This window comes from Pteronotus mesoamericanus, unplaced genomic scaffold, assembly GCF_021234165.1.
Source record: "Pteronotus mesoamericanus isolate MK-2021 breed Mesoamerican mustached bat unplaced genomic scaffold, CSHL_Meso_final contig_164, whole genome shotgun sequence".
Classification (NCBI taxonomy): Eukaryota; Metazoa; Chordata; class Mammalia; order Chiroptera; family Mormoopidae; genus Pteronotus; species Pteronotus mesoamericanus.
In genome coordinates, this window is record NW_026555065.1 from 76,090 (window position 1) to 93,890 (window position 17,801).

Genomic DNA, 17,801 nt, shown 5'->3' on the forward strand with positions numbered 1-17,801 from the left:
AAAAATACCTGGATTTTCTTCCTTTATGTCAATGTAATTTGCAAAATCTATTAGGGAATAGCTTTAAAAAAAAAAGATGGTATGACTAATTCCATGTAATTTTTAAAGTAAGACCTTTTTGACATAATGTATATACTATACAATTCACCCTTTTAAAGTATACAATTCAGTTTTTAGTGTTGTCACAGAATTATGGAGCTCTCACCACTGTCTAATTTTAGAACATATTCATTATCCTAAAAAGAAACCCCATACCCATTAATAGTCATCCCCTATTCCCCCCTGCTTCCTAGTCTTACTTCTTCCCGGGCCCTGGCAACCACTAATATACTTTCTATCTCTCTGGATTTGCCTATTCTGGACATTTCCTGTAAGTGGAATCCTACAATATGTTGTCTTTTGTGACTGGCTTCTTTCACTAGCATATTTTCCAGGCTCACTCATCCTGTAGCACGAATGAGTATGTCATTCTTTTTATATTTCATTGTGTAGGTATACCAAATTTTGTTTATCCATTTATAAATTGGTAGACATTTGGGCTGTTTCCACCTTTTGGCTATTATAAATAACACTACTATGGAATTTATGAACAGGTTTTTGTATGGACCCATTTTCATTTCTCTCGGACATATGCCTAGGAGCGGAATTGCTGGGTCATATGGTAACTCCATGTTTAAACTTTGAGGAGCTGCCAAACTGTTTTTCAAAGTACTGCACTGTTTTAAATTCCCATTAACAGTTAACAAGGATTCTAATATCTCTACATCCTCACCAACACTTGTCATTGTCTATCTCTTATTTTAGCCGTCCTAGAGGATGTGAAGTGGTATATCATCATGGTTTTGATTTGCATTTCCCTAGTTATTAATGATGTTGAGCATATTTTCATATGCTTATTGGCCATTTATTTGTCTTCTTTGAAAATAATGTCTTTTGCCCACTTTTTTAATTGGGTAATTTGTCTTTTTATTGTTGATCATATGTGTCTTATATAATCTGGATATAGTCCCTTATTAGCTATAAGATACTTAGTAAAATACTGTTAAAATATTAAAATATTTTTTATTTAAAAAATAAAATAGTAGAGCTGGTGTGGCTGGTGTGGCTCAGTTAGTTGGAATGTCATCTGTAGACAGAAAAGTTCGCAGGTTCAATTCTGGTCCGGGCACATACCTGGATTGCAGGTTTGATCCCCAGTCAGAGTGTATACAGGGGGGCAACCGATCGATGATGTTTCTCTCTCTCTTTCTCCCTTCCGCTCTCTCTAAAATCAATAAACATATTCTCTGGTCAGGATTTTTTAAAAAAAGAAAAGAAAATAGTAGTAATGATAATAGTAATTTTAAAAATATTACTAAAATTATTCTCTCATTCTGCAGATTTTCTTTTTTTAATTTCTTGATGGTATCCTTTGAAGCCCAGAAGTTTTTAATTTTTATGAATCAGTTTATCTCTTTCTTTTGTTGCTTTTGTTCTTAGTGTCATTCCTAAAAAATCATTGCCTAACTTTTAGATTGTGAAAAATTACTCGTATGTTTTCTTTGAAGAGTTTTATTATAGCATTAGTTCTGACATTTAGGTCTATCATCACCGCCCACCCCCTAACCCCCTAGCCTTCCCAAAGAATTGGTTTAAGTCCAGGTGATACAGAATTTAGGATAGAACAAAGACTGAAGAGTAGACTTCGGGGGGATTCTAGGTTGGGTTTGCTCTGACCTCCCAGCTGAGATAGAAATGGCTAAGTGAGAACTAAAGAGAAGATGATCCACAGTATGCTTTCTTTTTAAATAAAAGTTTATTCTTAAATGTACAACAGGCTGCAAGATAAACTTCATTCTAGCTATAGGTGGCAACAGATGTTATGGCAGAGAATCCAGATGTTTAAACAGGAATGGAATTAAGGATCATCATTGCCTCAGGCACAAGGAGCAGCTTATTTTCTGCCAGAATTCTTAATTCCAAGTGTGGAATCTGCCCAAATGTGCAATTTCCTTCCGTTCGGCCTTCACTTTTAGCTCCTTGAGCAGCATCTGCTCTTTTTTTTCTTTTTGTTTCTGCTTTAATGCCTTCCCTTCCTCATTCATTTCCTTGGCCTGCTTCTTGGACTGCTTCAGGGATTTCTTAACCCCTTCATAGCCAGCCTACTATCTTTTCCACAGATCTGCCACCATAAGCAGAGTTCTCTATCCCACTCCCTGGACCTGTACTTTCAGCATATGATCGCTTTTATTTATTTATTTTTTAAATTTTATTTATTGATTTGTTGGGGGAGAGAGGGGGAGAGAGAGAGAAACTTCAGTTTGTCATTCCACTTAATTATGTGTTCATTGGTTGATTCTTGTTTGTGCCTGACTGGGGAATAAACCCGCAACCTTGGCATATCAGGATGATGCTCTAACCACCCGAGCTACCTGGCAGGGCCATATGATCACCTTTAAATTAATTTTGGTATATTCTGTGAGGAAGGGGTCCTGCTTCCTTTGTATGTGTACATTCAGCTGTTTAGTACCATTTATTGAAAAGACTATTTCTATATTGCTTTGGTGTCTTTGTCACAAATCAGTTGTGCATAAAACATCAGAGGGTATGTTTAGGATTCTCAGTTCTATTCCATTGATATGTGTCTATCCTTATGCAAGTACCATACTATCTTGATTACTGCAGTTTCTCTTTTTCTTTCTTTCTTTCTTTTTTTTTTTTTTTTGAAATCAGGAGGTGTGAGTCCTCCAATTTCTTCTTTTTTCAAGATTTTTTTTGTCTCTTCTGAGTCCCTTGTATTTCTATAGGAATATCAGCGTCAGTTTTTCAGTTGCCCTAAAAAGGCAGCTGGGATTTTGGTAGAGATTATATTGAATCTATAGATCAATTTGGAGAGTATTGCCATTTAACAATATTAAATCTCACAATGAACATGGGATGTCTTTGCATTGACCTAGATCTTCTTTCATTTTTTTCAACAATGTTTTGTATTTTTCAGTGTACAGGTCTTGTATTTCTTTTGTTAGATTTATTCTTTGATATTAGTCTAATAGGTTGTGTGTGTGTGTGTGTGTGTGTTCGTATTACTTAGGATTTTCTATATGCAGGATCATATCATCTGTAAATAAGATAGTTTAACTTTTTCAATTTGGAGGCCTTTTATATTTTTTTCTTGCCTAATTTTCATGGGTAGAATCTCTAATACAGTGCTGAAAAGTGAAAGCAGTGAAAATGGACAACCTTGTGTTTTTCCTTATCTTAGGGGAAAAGCATTTAGTCTTTCACTATTAAGTATGATGTTAGTGTGGGTTTTTGGTAGATGCCTTTTATCAGATTGAGGAAATTCCTTTCTATTCCTAGTATGTTGAGAGGTTTTTGTTGTTGTGGTTGTTCTTGTTTGTTTTTTTACCATAAAAGGGTGTTGGATTTTTTTTCAAATGCCTTTTCTGCTTCTATTGAACTAATTATGTAGCTTTTGCCTTTTATTCTATTAATAGGATAGGTTACATTAATTGACTTTTGCCTGTTAAATTGGTCTTTCATCCCTGCAATAAATTTCACTTGGTCACAGTATATGATCTTTTTATATGTTACTGAATTCAGTTTGCTAATATTTTGTTCAGGACTTTTACATCAATATTTATAAGAGATACTGGTCTGCAGTTTTATTTTCTTTTGACATCTTTGTCTGCTTTGGATATCTGGCTAATACTGGCTTCATTGAATTAGGAAGTGTTCCCTCCTCTTCTGTTTCTTGGAAGAGTTTATGAAGAATTGGTGCTAATTCTTTTTTCAACATATGGTAGCATTTATGAGTAGCATCCCTGGGCCTGATCTTTTCTTTGTAGGAAGTTTTGAAGTTACTAATACAATCTCTTTACATGTTATGCATTTATTCAGATTTTGATTTTGAGTCAGTTTCAGAAGCTTATGTCTTCCTATGTATTTGTCCATTTTATATAGATTATCTAATTTGTTGACATACAGTTATCCATAATATTCTCTTGTCTTTTCCATGTAAGTTTTAAGAATAAAAGTTCATGGTTGCCAGTAAAGATGCTAAGAAGGTTTTTTTAATGATATGGGAAAATGGTCCTGACATGTTATTAAGGGGAAAAAGAAACTGTATTTATAGGTTTTATGGTTGAGTTGTAAGAGTTCTTTATATATTCTGGATACTAGACCCTTATCAGCTATATAATTTGCAAATGTTTTTCCCATTCAGTGGATGGTCTTTTTGCTTTCTTGATAGTGTCCTTTGATTCCATCTTTGTTTTTAAGATTAATCATTTGTTGATTTAAATAAACTTTACACCTTGATTAAAAGTATTATCTCCCGAAGTTGTGTTGACTCCTTGCTATGAAATAGTGATTTGTAAATTCTAACTTACCTATGAATATGCACCTGTGCCTTCCTTACGGGGTGGGCGCTGTTAAGTGAGGAGGAAACTACTTCAAACAAAATTGCCCAGAAATTTCTTTGCCCAGAATTAAGTAGACAAAATTCTTGAGTAAAGTTGATAAATTTACTTCATTTTTCTCTGGAACAGAATGCATTAGTAAATACTTTGTAATGCACTTTATTCTGAAACTGGAAAAGTTGACGTTTGCGCTGCCTGCCTCCACCAGAACCAATAAGTAGAAACAAGGATTGAATCTTTATGGGCACTTTATTCAGATGCCGGCAATCTGTGAAGATGGTATGTTATGTACCCTCAAAAACTTGTCTCAACATTTCATTTCAAGCCAACCTTTTCATAAGGAAAAGAAAGGGTCGGTAAGGGGTTTGGAAAAAAAGGTTAACTGGATAAGAGTTATAGTCCTGCTGTGACTTTTCCTAGTACTTCTTTATCTGTTGATCAACAATCTGCATCACTGGGCGTTCCCTCCCTGGAACACAATGGCTCAGATGTCATCTCCATGCTTGTAGACCCCCTGAGGCACAAAGGTTGAATTGCTTGTTGGAGTTGCACAGTCCTGCATTCCAGTTCCTGTAGTAACAGCTTTCCACAGGCATTAATCACTTAAGCCTGTCAATTATGACTGAAGCTAAAATCTTTAACTCTTGAGTTCACTTCTCATTCCCCTACCTTTAGTTTTTAATCATCTTATTTCTATAAGATTAGTTTAATTGAAGAAATACAAATTAAAACAACCACATTTTCCAACTGGCACTACGTTAGTGTTTTTTGAGGAAAACATTTCTCTGTCCTTTAGAGTTACTATAGGTCCCCAATTATCTTTCCAGAGGAGTACAAATGTGTATAAGACATTAAATGAAAATTTGCTGTAGATTCCAATCCACTTTTCTCATAGTTGGCTTTCTGGAAGGTCCTGTCCTCCAAGTCTTGAGTAGCACCTTATCGCAAGGCTCAAAGGAATTTAGTGAACCCGTTGGGGAGAGATCTCCAATACACGCAGGTCATAGATCACAGCTAAAGTCTGACTTAAATGTTGTACATAGTTCTTTACCTTTGCTTCTTTATCTACATATGATTCCAGGAAAAAAAAATGGATAGTTTTCTGTTATTGATATCCCATTATACTGAATACCGGATGTTTTTCTGATGTATTGGTATTTTACATTCTTTTATAGATACAGGAAAGTCATTCTGTTTTATTGTTGCTGTGGGGTTCTTTTTAGTTGTTTTGTTTTTTAATGTAAAGAGTAAGCAATCAGTGCTTCTGTCCCCTCTGGGAGCGAGGGAGTGGTGGTGATCAGAGTTGCTTACGGCCAAGATGTGTGTAGCAACTGATAGCAGACGTGGAAAGTGAGGCTACATCTTAACTTTGAGGGAAATTTGTTTTAGTGCGTTTTTCTTAAGAGAACTTTTTTGGTAGAGGAGGAAAATGAAGTCATGAAGGAAGGTTGAAGTAGATAGATAGATGAAGAAAAAACAATTTTAAAAAAATCAACCTGATTTGAGTCATGTAATAATTTATGATTTCCTAGTCAGTTTATGTTTTGTAGATGATGGTTTGTTTAACTCTGTCCATATTATCATTTTTTGAAGCTTATAGTAGCTGTTGAACAAGAAGAAATTCCCAGGCTTAAAGCCCTATATGAGAGAGGCCTGCAGAATGGTGTCCAGGGGCTGAAGCTGATCCAGCAAGAGGATATAAAAAAGAAGGAGCCATATTGTAGGGTAAGTGATTCGCTAACTCCACACACATGCTCACAGGGACATTTCCATTTAGGGCTCAGTCTTGTGACATGGAGGCTGGGAGTGAATTTATAGGAGGCAGGAATTGCATAGAAACAGATAGTCCTGTCACAAAAGCAGTGTGTTGACAGACACAAGAGGGCATTGCCACGGACTCTGGATGCCTGATATCTTCTTTCCTTAAGTCATTATGAGAAATGTCCAAACCTGTAGAGAATTTTTATAAGAGCCAAACTGATGACACATGCAAGGGAGCAAGATTTCAAATGCACTGGAAAATAACAGTTTTGCAGCTGTTATGCATTTGAAATTAAGGAAGGAACATGAGGAATATTATATGAAGATGGGAGAAACTAAGGTGGGGATTGGATTACAGGGTAGCTAGCAAAATTATGGGCTCTTTTGAGGGTGGTTACAGCTTATTTCTATGGCCTGTAAAGCTAAATACACAGAAACAATGGACAGGGCTTCTTTAAGGCAAAGACAAACCTTTTACTAAAAAAGTTATACACCTGGGGCATGCATATCCACTATGACCTGCCCAGTTAGGGATTTATGATTAGATCACCCTGTGACGTTACTTCCCATAAAACTCCCTTTTTCACCCACACCTATGAGAAAATATCAGGTCTGAAGAACATAAGCAAAGGCAAGAAGAGGTCTGAGACCATATGACATGTTTGGAAAGCAGTGAGTGGTGAGGTACAGTTGGATCACAGGGTGTATAGGAAGTTTAAAAAGTGAGACTAAAAAGGCAGGATTAGGCTTACATAAAGGGTCTGATATTCGGGCTAATAACTTTGAAGTTTATCCAGTAGGCACAGGAGCCACTGAAAATTTTTGAGGAGAGTGGCTCCAATATCCAGTCTGTATTTAAGGAAGATAAGGCTGGCATAAGTGTGAAGGGTGGATTGTAGAGTATCTTGCTTAAAATGTGCTATCCTTATATTCATGAAAGACATGAATAATAATACCCTGCATATCAACTTTCTTTGTTAGCGGTTCAGAAGCTGTCAGTCCAACCCCAGTTGCAGTGAATGGCTCTATCTCCTGTTCCTTTTCCCCCCACCTTTTCATTGACAATATGCAATAGCTGGACTCCCGGTACCTGTGTTAGAGAGTCTGTGTTTGAACTCACTGCCAGGAAATGCTTAGCAGAAGCTTTTAGTTTAGGCCCTGGCTGGTGTGGCTCAGTGGACTGAGTGCCAGCCTGTGAACCAAAGGGTTGCCGGTTTGATTCTCAGTCAGGGCACATGCCTGTGTTGTGGGCCAGGTCCCCAGAAGGGGGCGCCAGGAGACGGAAATGCATATTGATGTTCCTCTCCCCTTTTCTTCCTCCCTTCCCCTCTGCCTAAAAATAAATAAATAAAATCTTTTTTTAAAAGTACATGCAACTCAATAAGAAAACCAAAAAAAAAAAAAAAAAAAGAAGCTTTTAGTTTAGTCTGAGAGTTTAAGAAAGCCTTCTCAGAGGTGAACCCAGACTTGAAAGATGATTAAATAGTGTAATGTAACTTATAAATAGATATATTCTGCTCTTCTCTGAGGCCTTAGCAGAAGTGATCTACTGTATATAATGCCACATTGTAATTATCAATGCCTATTTAGGGTGACAGTATATAGTAAAAAATGTAGTCTGGTTGTTTCATAAAGGTGTCTTAAATAAATTCCTCCTTTCTCTCCCAACTTGACCACCATTACCAGGAATGGTGGGCAAAATTTGCATAGTACAGGATTACTTTTATTTCTTCCAGGACCTCCAGAAAGAAAAAAGTGTGTTAGGGCAGCTCTAAAGGGCTTCTTGGACTAGATTCCTTTAAGGAGAGATTAAGTACTCCCGGGGGAGCATCTTGGAAATTTTTAAACTGCCTTTGTGAACTTTGGCTTTGGAGGATGGCTCTTGACAGCTCCCTTTCTAGGCAAAGCCTGACTGCTTCTTCAGCCTTTAGCTTAATTGGTCAACCACACGTTCACCTGTGCCTCTATTCTCCTGTCTGACGTCTAACTCCTGGTGTTCACTGGCCTGCTTCCCTAGTTCTCTTCTAGCCATCTGACTTGCTGGGGTCTCAGATTTCAAGCTCTGGCCTGCTAAGCCTGTACAGCACATGCCCAGCTCCTGCCTGGTGGCTGGCCTGTCCACCAGCCCCACCCCGGGCCTGGGTGTTGGATTGCTTGGCGGCAGTGACTCGCTCCACTTTCCCCTGACATACACACATAGGTGGGCCCATCAGCATCTTATGGACAGGGGCAAAGCCAAGACTAGAAAGGGAAGGAAAAGAAGGGAGACCTTTTAGGGGAGGTCTAGACATGGTAAAAGTCTAGTATATTTAAAGACAGCTGTTAAAAAGTTCATTTATTCAATAAATGTTTGAGTGCCTTCTATGTGTCAGGGATTGTGCTGGGTAATAGGAATAGAAAGTGAATAAGGAGGATATTTGGGATTCCAAAAAACTACTGATATGGAGCACTTTTACAGCACATTTTTATCCCTGTGTTACACTTGTCACATAGTTTTATGCTAGGTAAGGAAGTTTTTGTGACTAAACTCTTGGTATAATCCTAATTTAGATTCCAAGATTATTGTACACAAAATACTACTTACAGGTCAAAATTGATTTATAGCTACTGACCTGTGAATTTAGGGATTGTCAGGCCATATAAGGGCTAATATAAAATCTTTATATGTATTTACTATATCAGAACAAAAGGAATGATTTTCTGTACTTGGACAAATGCTCTCATTCTGGAAGCAGATTGTCAGGAAAATGGTGAAGTTTCTCAAATGTTGCTTTCAGTTTGTGAAGAGAGACTGTCAGGTGTTTTGTGAGCCTTTACCTTTAGTGTGATCTGGCCATGTGGCAACATAGATCAGAAGTAGGTAGCTTTGAAAGGATAAGCAGGTAAATGTACTGGGGATAGGGATGGGACACTGAATACAAGAATAAAACATTTCACATAATATTATCAAATATTATTTTAGAACCACAACAATGACAGTTTTGGCTGTGTTGGCCAAACAAGAAGATGGCAGCACTTACCAGTCGCACTCACCTTCTGGGCTTTAGTTATTCTGAGCCAGGCAACCCTCTTAGGGAAGATCTCTTGGGAAAACTAGTATACGCAATATGGCAAGAAAAAAAATGATACTATTACCAAGGATTCCCCAAAGTGTATTCAGTATTTAGTGTATGAAATTCTTTTTTTATCCTTTTCTTCAGAATTAGAAAAGGATACATTATTCTAAAATATTAAATAAGTGTGCTTGTAGATAATTCATATAGAGAGTTTGAACATCTTGGCAAACAAACCAACCACAACGAAGCTCAGGCTGTTAATTTCTCGTATTATCTGAAGAGAAAATTTGAGTTAACCGCATGCAATCTCCATTCAATATTTGCAGGCTTGAAAATAGAGTCTGCGGCAAATCAAATCAATGCTCTGCAAATAAATGAGTAATTCTGGGTTCTCACTGAGTGTGTATGACATATGATCCACTACTGGAAAAATCTCAGTAGAGTTTATTTAAAACTTAATTGTTTGGTGATATAGAATTCAGCTCAGAATCAGATATAAATCAGAATCAGATAGGATGAGGGATGAGTAAAACTGAAAAACTGGTTGTAGCAGCTGGAAGAGCCTGGCAAAATGAGCTCCTTTAAAGAGGATTATTAGCTGATTATAGAGTCTTTCTGATTTAGCTAGTATCATGTGTTATGTATGTTAGGCATTATATATACACACAGACACACACACTCAAATTCAAAGCCACTGGTGGAGCAAGCATTTATTTTTTAATTTTTATTTAGTTTTTAAAAAGATTTTATTTATTTTTAGAGAGAGGGAAAGGGAGGGAGAAAGGGAAAGAAACATCTGTGTGAGAGAGAAAAATTAATCAGTTGCCTCTCACACACGCCTCTACCGGGGACCAAACCCACAACCCAGGCATGTCCCCTGATTGGGAATTGAACCAGCGACCTTTCATTTTGCAGAATGATGCCCAACCGAGCCACACTGGTCAGGGCAAGCCTTTATTTTCTTTTTCTTGAAAACTATCAGATTTTTTGCCAAGAAAGGATAATATGTGTTATCTATCAAAATAAGCAGTAAAAAAGTTCAGTGCAAAATAAAATTTATTGAGCAAACTGTCCTCAGTGATTTTAATTGCATTGTCTTGACTTTTTTCATAATCTTGTCCCAGGGTCTAATGGCTATTGATTGCCCATATACCGGCATTGTAGACTACCGTCAGGTGGCTTTGTCATTTGCCCAGGATTTCCAAGAAGCAGGTGGCTCTGTCTTGACCAATTTTGAAGTAAAAGATATTGAAATGGCTAGAGAAAGTCCTTCAAGCAGTGAAGATGGTAAGCCATCCTTGTCTTTTTTTTTTTCAATTGACTTGTATTGAGTTCTGAACAAATCTGGGACAGCTTTTGGCTGGGCTAATGCTGGTGGAGGTCCACCAGGAGCTGGGCCAGAGTAGGGTGCAGAGCTGGAGGCAGGCACAGAGCTGGAGGCAGGTGCAGAGGGGAGGGTTGGACACGGGCGAACTGGGACTTCCAGTGGGCCTTGCTGGAACTGGGCACTGATCCAAAACCTGAGCTGCCAAAGGCTGATTGGTGCCAAAACCTGAGCTGCCAAGGCTGTTTGTATAAAATTAGTCCCCAAACACTTCTTTATCCTGTTGGTTAGAGTCAGAATCCCTTGGGGATGTTTGTTAAAAAAGCAGACTTCAGCATCTCCCAGTCTTACTGAATCAGACTGTCTGGGGATACGGTATGACTTAGCCATTCTGAACTGCCCCTTTTGAGGAAACACTATAAAAAATTGAAGTGAATCCGTTTTTAAATTTTGAATTGCTTTTGGGAAATTTGAATGAGGACAATAGTAGTGCTGCATTTATTTTTCCTTGACAGTTTTCTTTAGATTTTGGCCATCTGAATCATTCTCCCAGTGTCCTACTAAATTCTAAGATGATGAGCAAAATTGTTAAATGAGATTGTTATAGGTAGGTGGCATAATCAATCAAATCAACATTTGGACAAGTGTCATAGCATTCTACCTGTGGGAAAATACATACTGATTTTTGATGATACACATTACAACATGGTTTCTAGGTCTGTAGTTCAGAGAAAAGCTGGGAATCCCTATGTTGGAGCTAAGTTGGGAAAGCTTTATAAGTATAGATTAAATGAATTCATATAAAATAATCTAAAAACATGCCAGAGTTTTACATATTGTCAAATATGAACTAGTGTTATCTTGTTATTGGTAAAAGCTTCAGAATGAAATGTGGGAAGTAATCATGGCTGTGACAGAAGAAACTCACTTAAATCTGTTACTAGTATATTTCAAACACTGTAGGTCTTCTTTTACTAAAAATAAATATTTCACTAATTTCTTTTTTACAGGGATGAAATATCCAATTGTTATAAGGAATACAAAGGTAAAGATTCTTAAGCAAAACTACTTCCATCTATTTTATTTACTTTCATCCCTTCTCCTTTCTTAAACAGTTGAATTAACCACAGTAGTGTATTTTATGTCACTGAATGCTGTCTAATGTAAATTTATTCTGAGAGAAATTCTTTGAGAGCAGTGTAATAGTTTTCATTCTAAGAAGGGTTTCCTCTTGGAAATGTATTCATATAGGGATAGTGCTGGCAAAGAATAAGATTATAAATACTTGGAGTGTTTCATTTTAAGGCAAAACTGATAGATATTTTATTGTTCTACCTGTTCACCTACCTTATTAACTCTACTAATGAGAAAACTTGGGCGGGAAGAACAGCACAGTTTGCAAAGAGGGAGATGTCCTGCTTTCCTTCATCTTCACATGATCTAAAACAGGACTGGTGAATGGCATTTGCTGTGTGTTCACTGAATGATCAGAGTACAGTCAGGAGAGAAGAGGCATTAATGGGTGTCATAGGATTTATTGCAGGAATTAGGCCTTACATAATTGTGAAAGGATCTGGGGAAGCAAAGGTTCAGAAGGAGAGCTGGTATGTCAGAGGTGTATCTAACCAGTCTAAGTAGCCAAGTGGATCCAGTTGAAGTAGAACTGCAAAGGAGAAGCTCATGAGGGGTTCTCGGGGGAGCTCTTGCCTGTGTGTTCACAGCCAAGTAGTAGACTTGAGCAGTGGTTTGTTAGTAAGATTAGTATGTGGGAAGCAGAGCTGGATACAGAGCATAAATTCATTTGGCAGTGGGTGTTGGTCACCACCTTGAACTAGAATAACCTTCAAAAAATAATGGTTGTTGCTTTACTTCTACCTACCAGATCACATGCAATTCCTGTTTTGGTCAACTTTAAGTTGGAACCGTTCAGGGAAGGGGGTCCAGTTTAACTAAATTGACACAGGATAAACCCTCACAGTCTATCCCTTTTCTACTTGGCCTCCATTCACAACCCTTATAACCACATTTCACTTCCAAATACAGTAACATTATGCTTCTACCTACAAGGTTCAACTATCTTTCATACAGCTGGAGACACGCTTACTACCGTAACAGAATGCCATAGGCTTAAACCACAGAAACTTATTTTGTCACAGTTCTGGAGGCTAGAAGTCTAAGATCAAGTTGACACCAGGGTTGATTTCTGGTGAGAGCTCTTATGGCTTTTTGGTGGCTGCCCTCTTACCATGTCCTCACATGGTCTCTTCTCTATGTGTGCTCAGGTGGAGTGGGAGAGAGGGAGGGAGAGACAGAGAGTAGGAGAGAGGAAGAGTGGGGAAAGAGAGAATGTGAAAATGTGAGCACGCGCAATTTTTGGTTTCTCTTTCTCTTATAAGAACACCAGTCCTATCATATTAGGGCTTCACTCTTGTGACCTCATTTAACCTTAATTACCTCCCTAAAGGCTCTATCTCCAAATATAGTCACATTGGGAGTCAAGGCTTCAACATATGAATTTTTTGTGGGAGGAGGGACACAATTCATTTTATAACAATGAGGGAAAAAAAGAATTATGTAATTATAGACAATATATTTCACAGTGAGGAAGAAATAACTACTGCATTTCTCATAAATGCTGCATTCCTCATTTTTGTCACCAATCATGTGGTCATAGCTGATATTTATAATTTCCTTCTTCTACTATCCATTCTATAGCCCCTTGACCTGTGGCAAGCATCGCAGCTGGTCAGGGTTCCTAGTGTGGTGCGGTAACTCAAACTTTTATTCCTGAAGTGTCTCTGCCATTAGCAGCCCTGCCTGTTTTGTGTTGTGGTGGTTTCCACAACTTTTATAACAGTGCATGGGATACTAAGAGAGAGCTCAGGAGATCTCTTTTCCAGACATACTCTTTATCACCCCCAGGCTGTCTGTGTGGTAGTAACTTGATTTCTCCTTGCAAGTCAGGATCAGTTACCCCCATTCAGTACAGTAATCTTCTCCACCTGTTGATTCACTGGCATGAGGAACCCAAAGTGGCTAAGTGTGACAGTATTGACTTCTAGCATAATGGAACAATTGTTTATTCTCTAATGGAAGCATTTCTCCCTTGGGAACTGGGAACTAAGACTTCTAAACCATTAGAGCCCAAAGTTGTGCTAAGAAATAGAAATTTGGATTAGGAGCAGAACCTAGTGGGTTATTGTAAGGAGCTCCTTCCATTTCTCCCTCTTAATTTCCAGAGCTCTGAATCCTGGCTGTGGGAGAAACAATTCTATATGTTAGTTGCTGATTTAGAGCATATAGGGCGTTCTGGAAGACATTGCCCCAGCCCTGCAAGGTGTTGCCAGCCAGCTAGTACTGTTATTGAGTCTACTTTGTCACCTAGCAGCTTCAGGATGATGGGGGAAATGATAAAAATCAGTGAATTCCACAAGCATGAGCCTATTGTTACACTTCATTTACTGTAAAATAAGCTCTCTGATCAGAAGTAATGCTTCTGGGTAAAATACCTAATGTTGAGTAAGGCATCCTGTAAGTTCAGAGACGGCGGTTTCTGCAGAAGCACTGTGGGCAGGGAAGAGAAATCTATAGCCAGAGCAAGTGTCTATTCCAGCGAGGACTAAGTGCTGCCCACCCCCCTTTTTTAATCCTCACCAGAGGACATGCTTATTGATTTTAGAGAGAGGGGAAGGGAAGGAGAAAACAAAGGGAGAGAAACATTGATGTGAGAGAGACTCATCAATTGGTTGTCTTTCACTTGCACCCTGGCCAGAGGTCAAACCCACAGCCCACATATGTGCCCTGGCCGGGAATCAAACCTGCAAGCTTTAGGTTTATAGGATGACACTCTGACCAACTGAGCCACACCAGCCAGCCCTCCCGCCTTTTTTAAAATTGAAGTGGTCCAGGGATCACATCAGTATATCTCTATTGACCTACACCGTTGGGACAGGGAGCATTCAGCAGTGGCTATGGACACATCAGCCTTAGTGAGTAAGTCCATCTTACTGAGCCCACATGTCACCTCCATCCTTGCTGCCATTACCATTTTCATTTGTGAAGCCACTGGGTAAGGACAGGGGTGGCTGGGGGAAAAGGCTAATGTTCACACAGCAGGTCATCTTGCCTACTGATTATTAAAATCATCTTCTGCCCCAGCTACTCTTCAGTGAGCATTCCTATAGAATTTAAATATTTTTACCCTCCGAGCCTGTTTGGAGAGGTCCATTCACATACCTCTTCTTCAGAGCTCCTTTACCTGACCATCCAGCCCAACCATTAGTCATTGCACATGAAACTGTAGATCCATACTTCTAGCCATCTCTATAGGTGAGGTAGATGCCTAGTATAGTGTTCACAGTTCCGCCTTCTGGGAGCATTTCCCTTCACCACAGCCATTCAGGGCCACTGCCAAGTGGAGCTCTGGTGCTGTCGCGGTTTACTTTCAAATGGTGCCAGTGTGTTGTGCAGAACCATTTGTGAACCAGGCCTCTACTTTTGCTTCCCTTCCTTGCCCAAATGATTATAGAGAATGTCCCATGGGGCCTCAGGGGCAAGTTGAAAGGGAAGAGGTAATTTAGTTGGAGTAGGGGTCGTGGGAATTTGAGCCACTTGCCTCTGCAACTTATCTGTGCCTGCAGGACCTATACAACCCTGATCTTGTATATTCTACTTCCTCTTGATGACAGAGTGCTGCTGTACACACCCAATTTTGTGGCTTGGTGAGTCAGACAATACCCTTTTAATAATGGGTAGTTCACATGGTAACTTGGTGGCCTGTGGTCAAGTGTTGAGTCAAAGCCAGAAGCACTTTCTCAAAAGGAAGATAATTATCTGCAGAGAATGGTATAACCTTCCTCCAATTTCCTAAAGTTTTGAGCTCTGATTTCACCTATAGAGGCCTATCAGAGTCTCCATGAAACATCACTGTCTGTCATAGACACTTGGATTACCATCAGGTCTGCTGGCAGAGCAACCAGGGTTTCCATTCAGAGAAGGATTAAAAGTCTGTTTCTGCCCCTACCCTCATCTAAGCGGTATTTTCATGAGAGTATGGCATCATAGGATGGAAGATGTGCAGGGGCTATGAGATTCCAATGGATACATGTTTTACTCACAGTCACTATCATTGTTGCCTTTTATTTTGGCATTTCCTTTAGTATAGTTAAATGATCACTTAAAAATGTGTGTCAGCTTATCAAGTTGAACATCTCTGCTTTTATGAGGCTAAAAGAAAAGGAATTTTTAAAAGAAACTTTGAGGGAGAGGAAAAGTCTGTTTCACTTATGGAAAAGTAATAGAGATGCATAGTTTAATTTTTTAAAGAAATATATTTTGTAACAAATGTATGTTTCAGTGCTTACCTAAATTTTCATTTTGAATGTGAAATTAATGTGTCACTAAATTTAATTATTGTTTCATATATAACGTAAGGTGATTTCAGAGTCCTGTGACAGTTTTTAATCATTTCTTTGTTTGGAACTTATCTACATTTTATGTTAAGAATAAAAGAATTGCTGACATTTCAAGTAACAACTAGTAGATGTATATCACATAAAAATATTAATATTTCTTGTACTTCTGGTGTACCACTCTAGATGAACAGAGATTATCTAGAAAAGATATTAACCAATTTAGAAGAAGTTCATGTTTGTTGTTGTTGATGTAGCCCTTTGACTTCAAGGGTCTAAAAACTATCATGGTTTCGTATAGTTCACTTGAACTCACTGCAAAGAAGTTTCATCTGATTTTTGTCAGAAGTGTGACTGGAACTCTTTGAAAGAGGCTTACCTTTGTATCTACACAAAAATTGGATGCATACAGAGATAGAGTAAGGCTGAATCATACAGAAATAGAGTAAGGCTGAATCACCAAGGGCTGAAAAGAAAGAATGTTGAGATAAGTGAGCACTCCAAGGCTTCAGAAACAGATCATCTCGGGAGGAAATCTAAGAACAAGAAATTACCTGGAGCAAGGAGATACTAATTGTTTACTGTGTAAGAAGTAGAGAGATGATAATTGGAGTATGATGGCAAATCTTGGTTAAATGAAGTTATTTAGGAAATAGAGTGGTAAATTGGCTAATCCGAGCAGGGTTAATCGAAGAATATGTACACGATAATCACAAAATAAAATTTATGGGAAAATACAGCAGCCTAAGATTAGCAGCCTCCTAGTTGTTAAAGGAAACTTTGACTGTAGTGTGTGTCTTCAGTAAACGTGGATTGATTGAGTGGTGTTTTGAAAGTAACCTCAGTTTGCAAAGTAGATATTGATCAGGAAGGAGAAATTGTTTGGTGGTGGTTTACAGTTGTAGTGTGAAGCAACCTAAGAGTAAAAGAATAATTACTCATAGATAAGACAGGAGAAACTATCTGAAATACAGAGGGAGCCAAACTGGTGGGGGCCATCTAAATGAAGTTTGCTCCTGCCCTGGCCGGATTAGAATGTCGTCCTGATATGCCAAGGTTGCAAGTTTGATCTCCTGTCAGGGCACATACAAGAAGCAACCAATGAGTGCATAAGTAAGTGAAGCAACAAATCAATGTCTCCTCCTCTTCCTCTCTCTCTCTAAAAATCAATAAAAAATAAAAGTATTAAATGAAGTTTGCCACTTTGCTCAATAAATAGTTAAGCTCCATGGTCTTGGGGGGGGGGGGAGAGAGAGAGTGAGTGAGTGAGTGTGTGTGTGTGTGTGTGTGTGTGTGTTTAGGGTATCCTTACTAGGTAGGTCAACCATTGAATCCCTAATTTAAAGTATGAAATTTAAGGTGACACCCTCTTACATGCCACTACTCTAAGTTTCTAGCTGCCACCTAAATGCTGAAGAATTTATTTTGCTGATACTTGCATTTAATTTCCTCTTTCATAAGGAATAAAAAGAAAAAAGTCCCTTTCTGTATCCTTATTGTCTCTTCTACATCTGTTTTTCTGCCCTTGACCTATTCTTCTGCAATCTGCTTCCTATAAATTACTGTTCTTTTCTTTTGCACTAGGGAGAGGAAGTTCAATGTCAGTATGTTGTGACATGCGCAGGACTTTATTCAGACCGTATTTCTGAGTTGAGTGGCTGCAATCCCGATCCACAGATTGTACCATTCCGGGGAGATTACCTGCTCTTGAAGCCAGAAAAATGCTATCTTGTGAAAGGAAATATTTACCCGGTAGGTATACTGTTTTTGTTTCCTCATGCTGCTCAAGATGATGGTGGGCAGAAAGGGAATGAACCAAAAACTTTTATCTGGGTCAGAAGAGAGGTAT

At 38.5% G+C, this 17,801-nt stretch overlaps 1 protein-coding gene across 2 annotated transcripts in view; it reads left to right on the forward strand.

Moving 5' to 3' along the window:
* Positions 1-17,801, forward strand: part of LOC129064133 (L-2-hydroxyglutarate dehydrogenase, mitochondrial) — a 33,499-nt gene that overhangs the window by 4,732 nt on the left and 10,966 nt on the right. The window contains exons 4-7 of one of the 2 annotated variants that reach the window (XM_054565208.1): positions 5,994-6,125; positions 10,342-10,504; positions 11,552-11,586; positions 17,537-17,704. In XM_054565208.1, coding sequence (XP_054421183.1) covers positions 5,994-6,125; positions 10,342-10,504; positions 11,552-11,586; positions 17,537-17,704 — 498 coding nt within the window. The remainder of the gene's footprint in view (positions 1-5,993; positions 6,126-10,341; positions 10,505-11,551; positions 11,587-17,536; positions 17,705-17,801) is intronic. The other variant, XM_054565209.1, reaches the window with a different exon arrangement.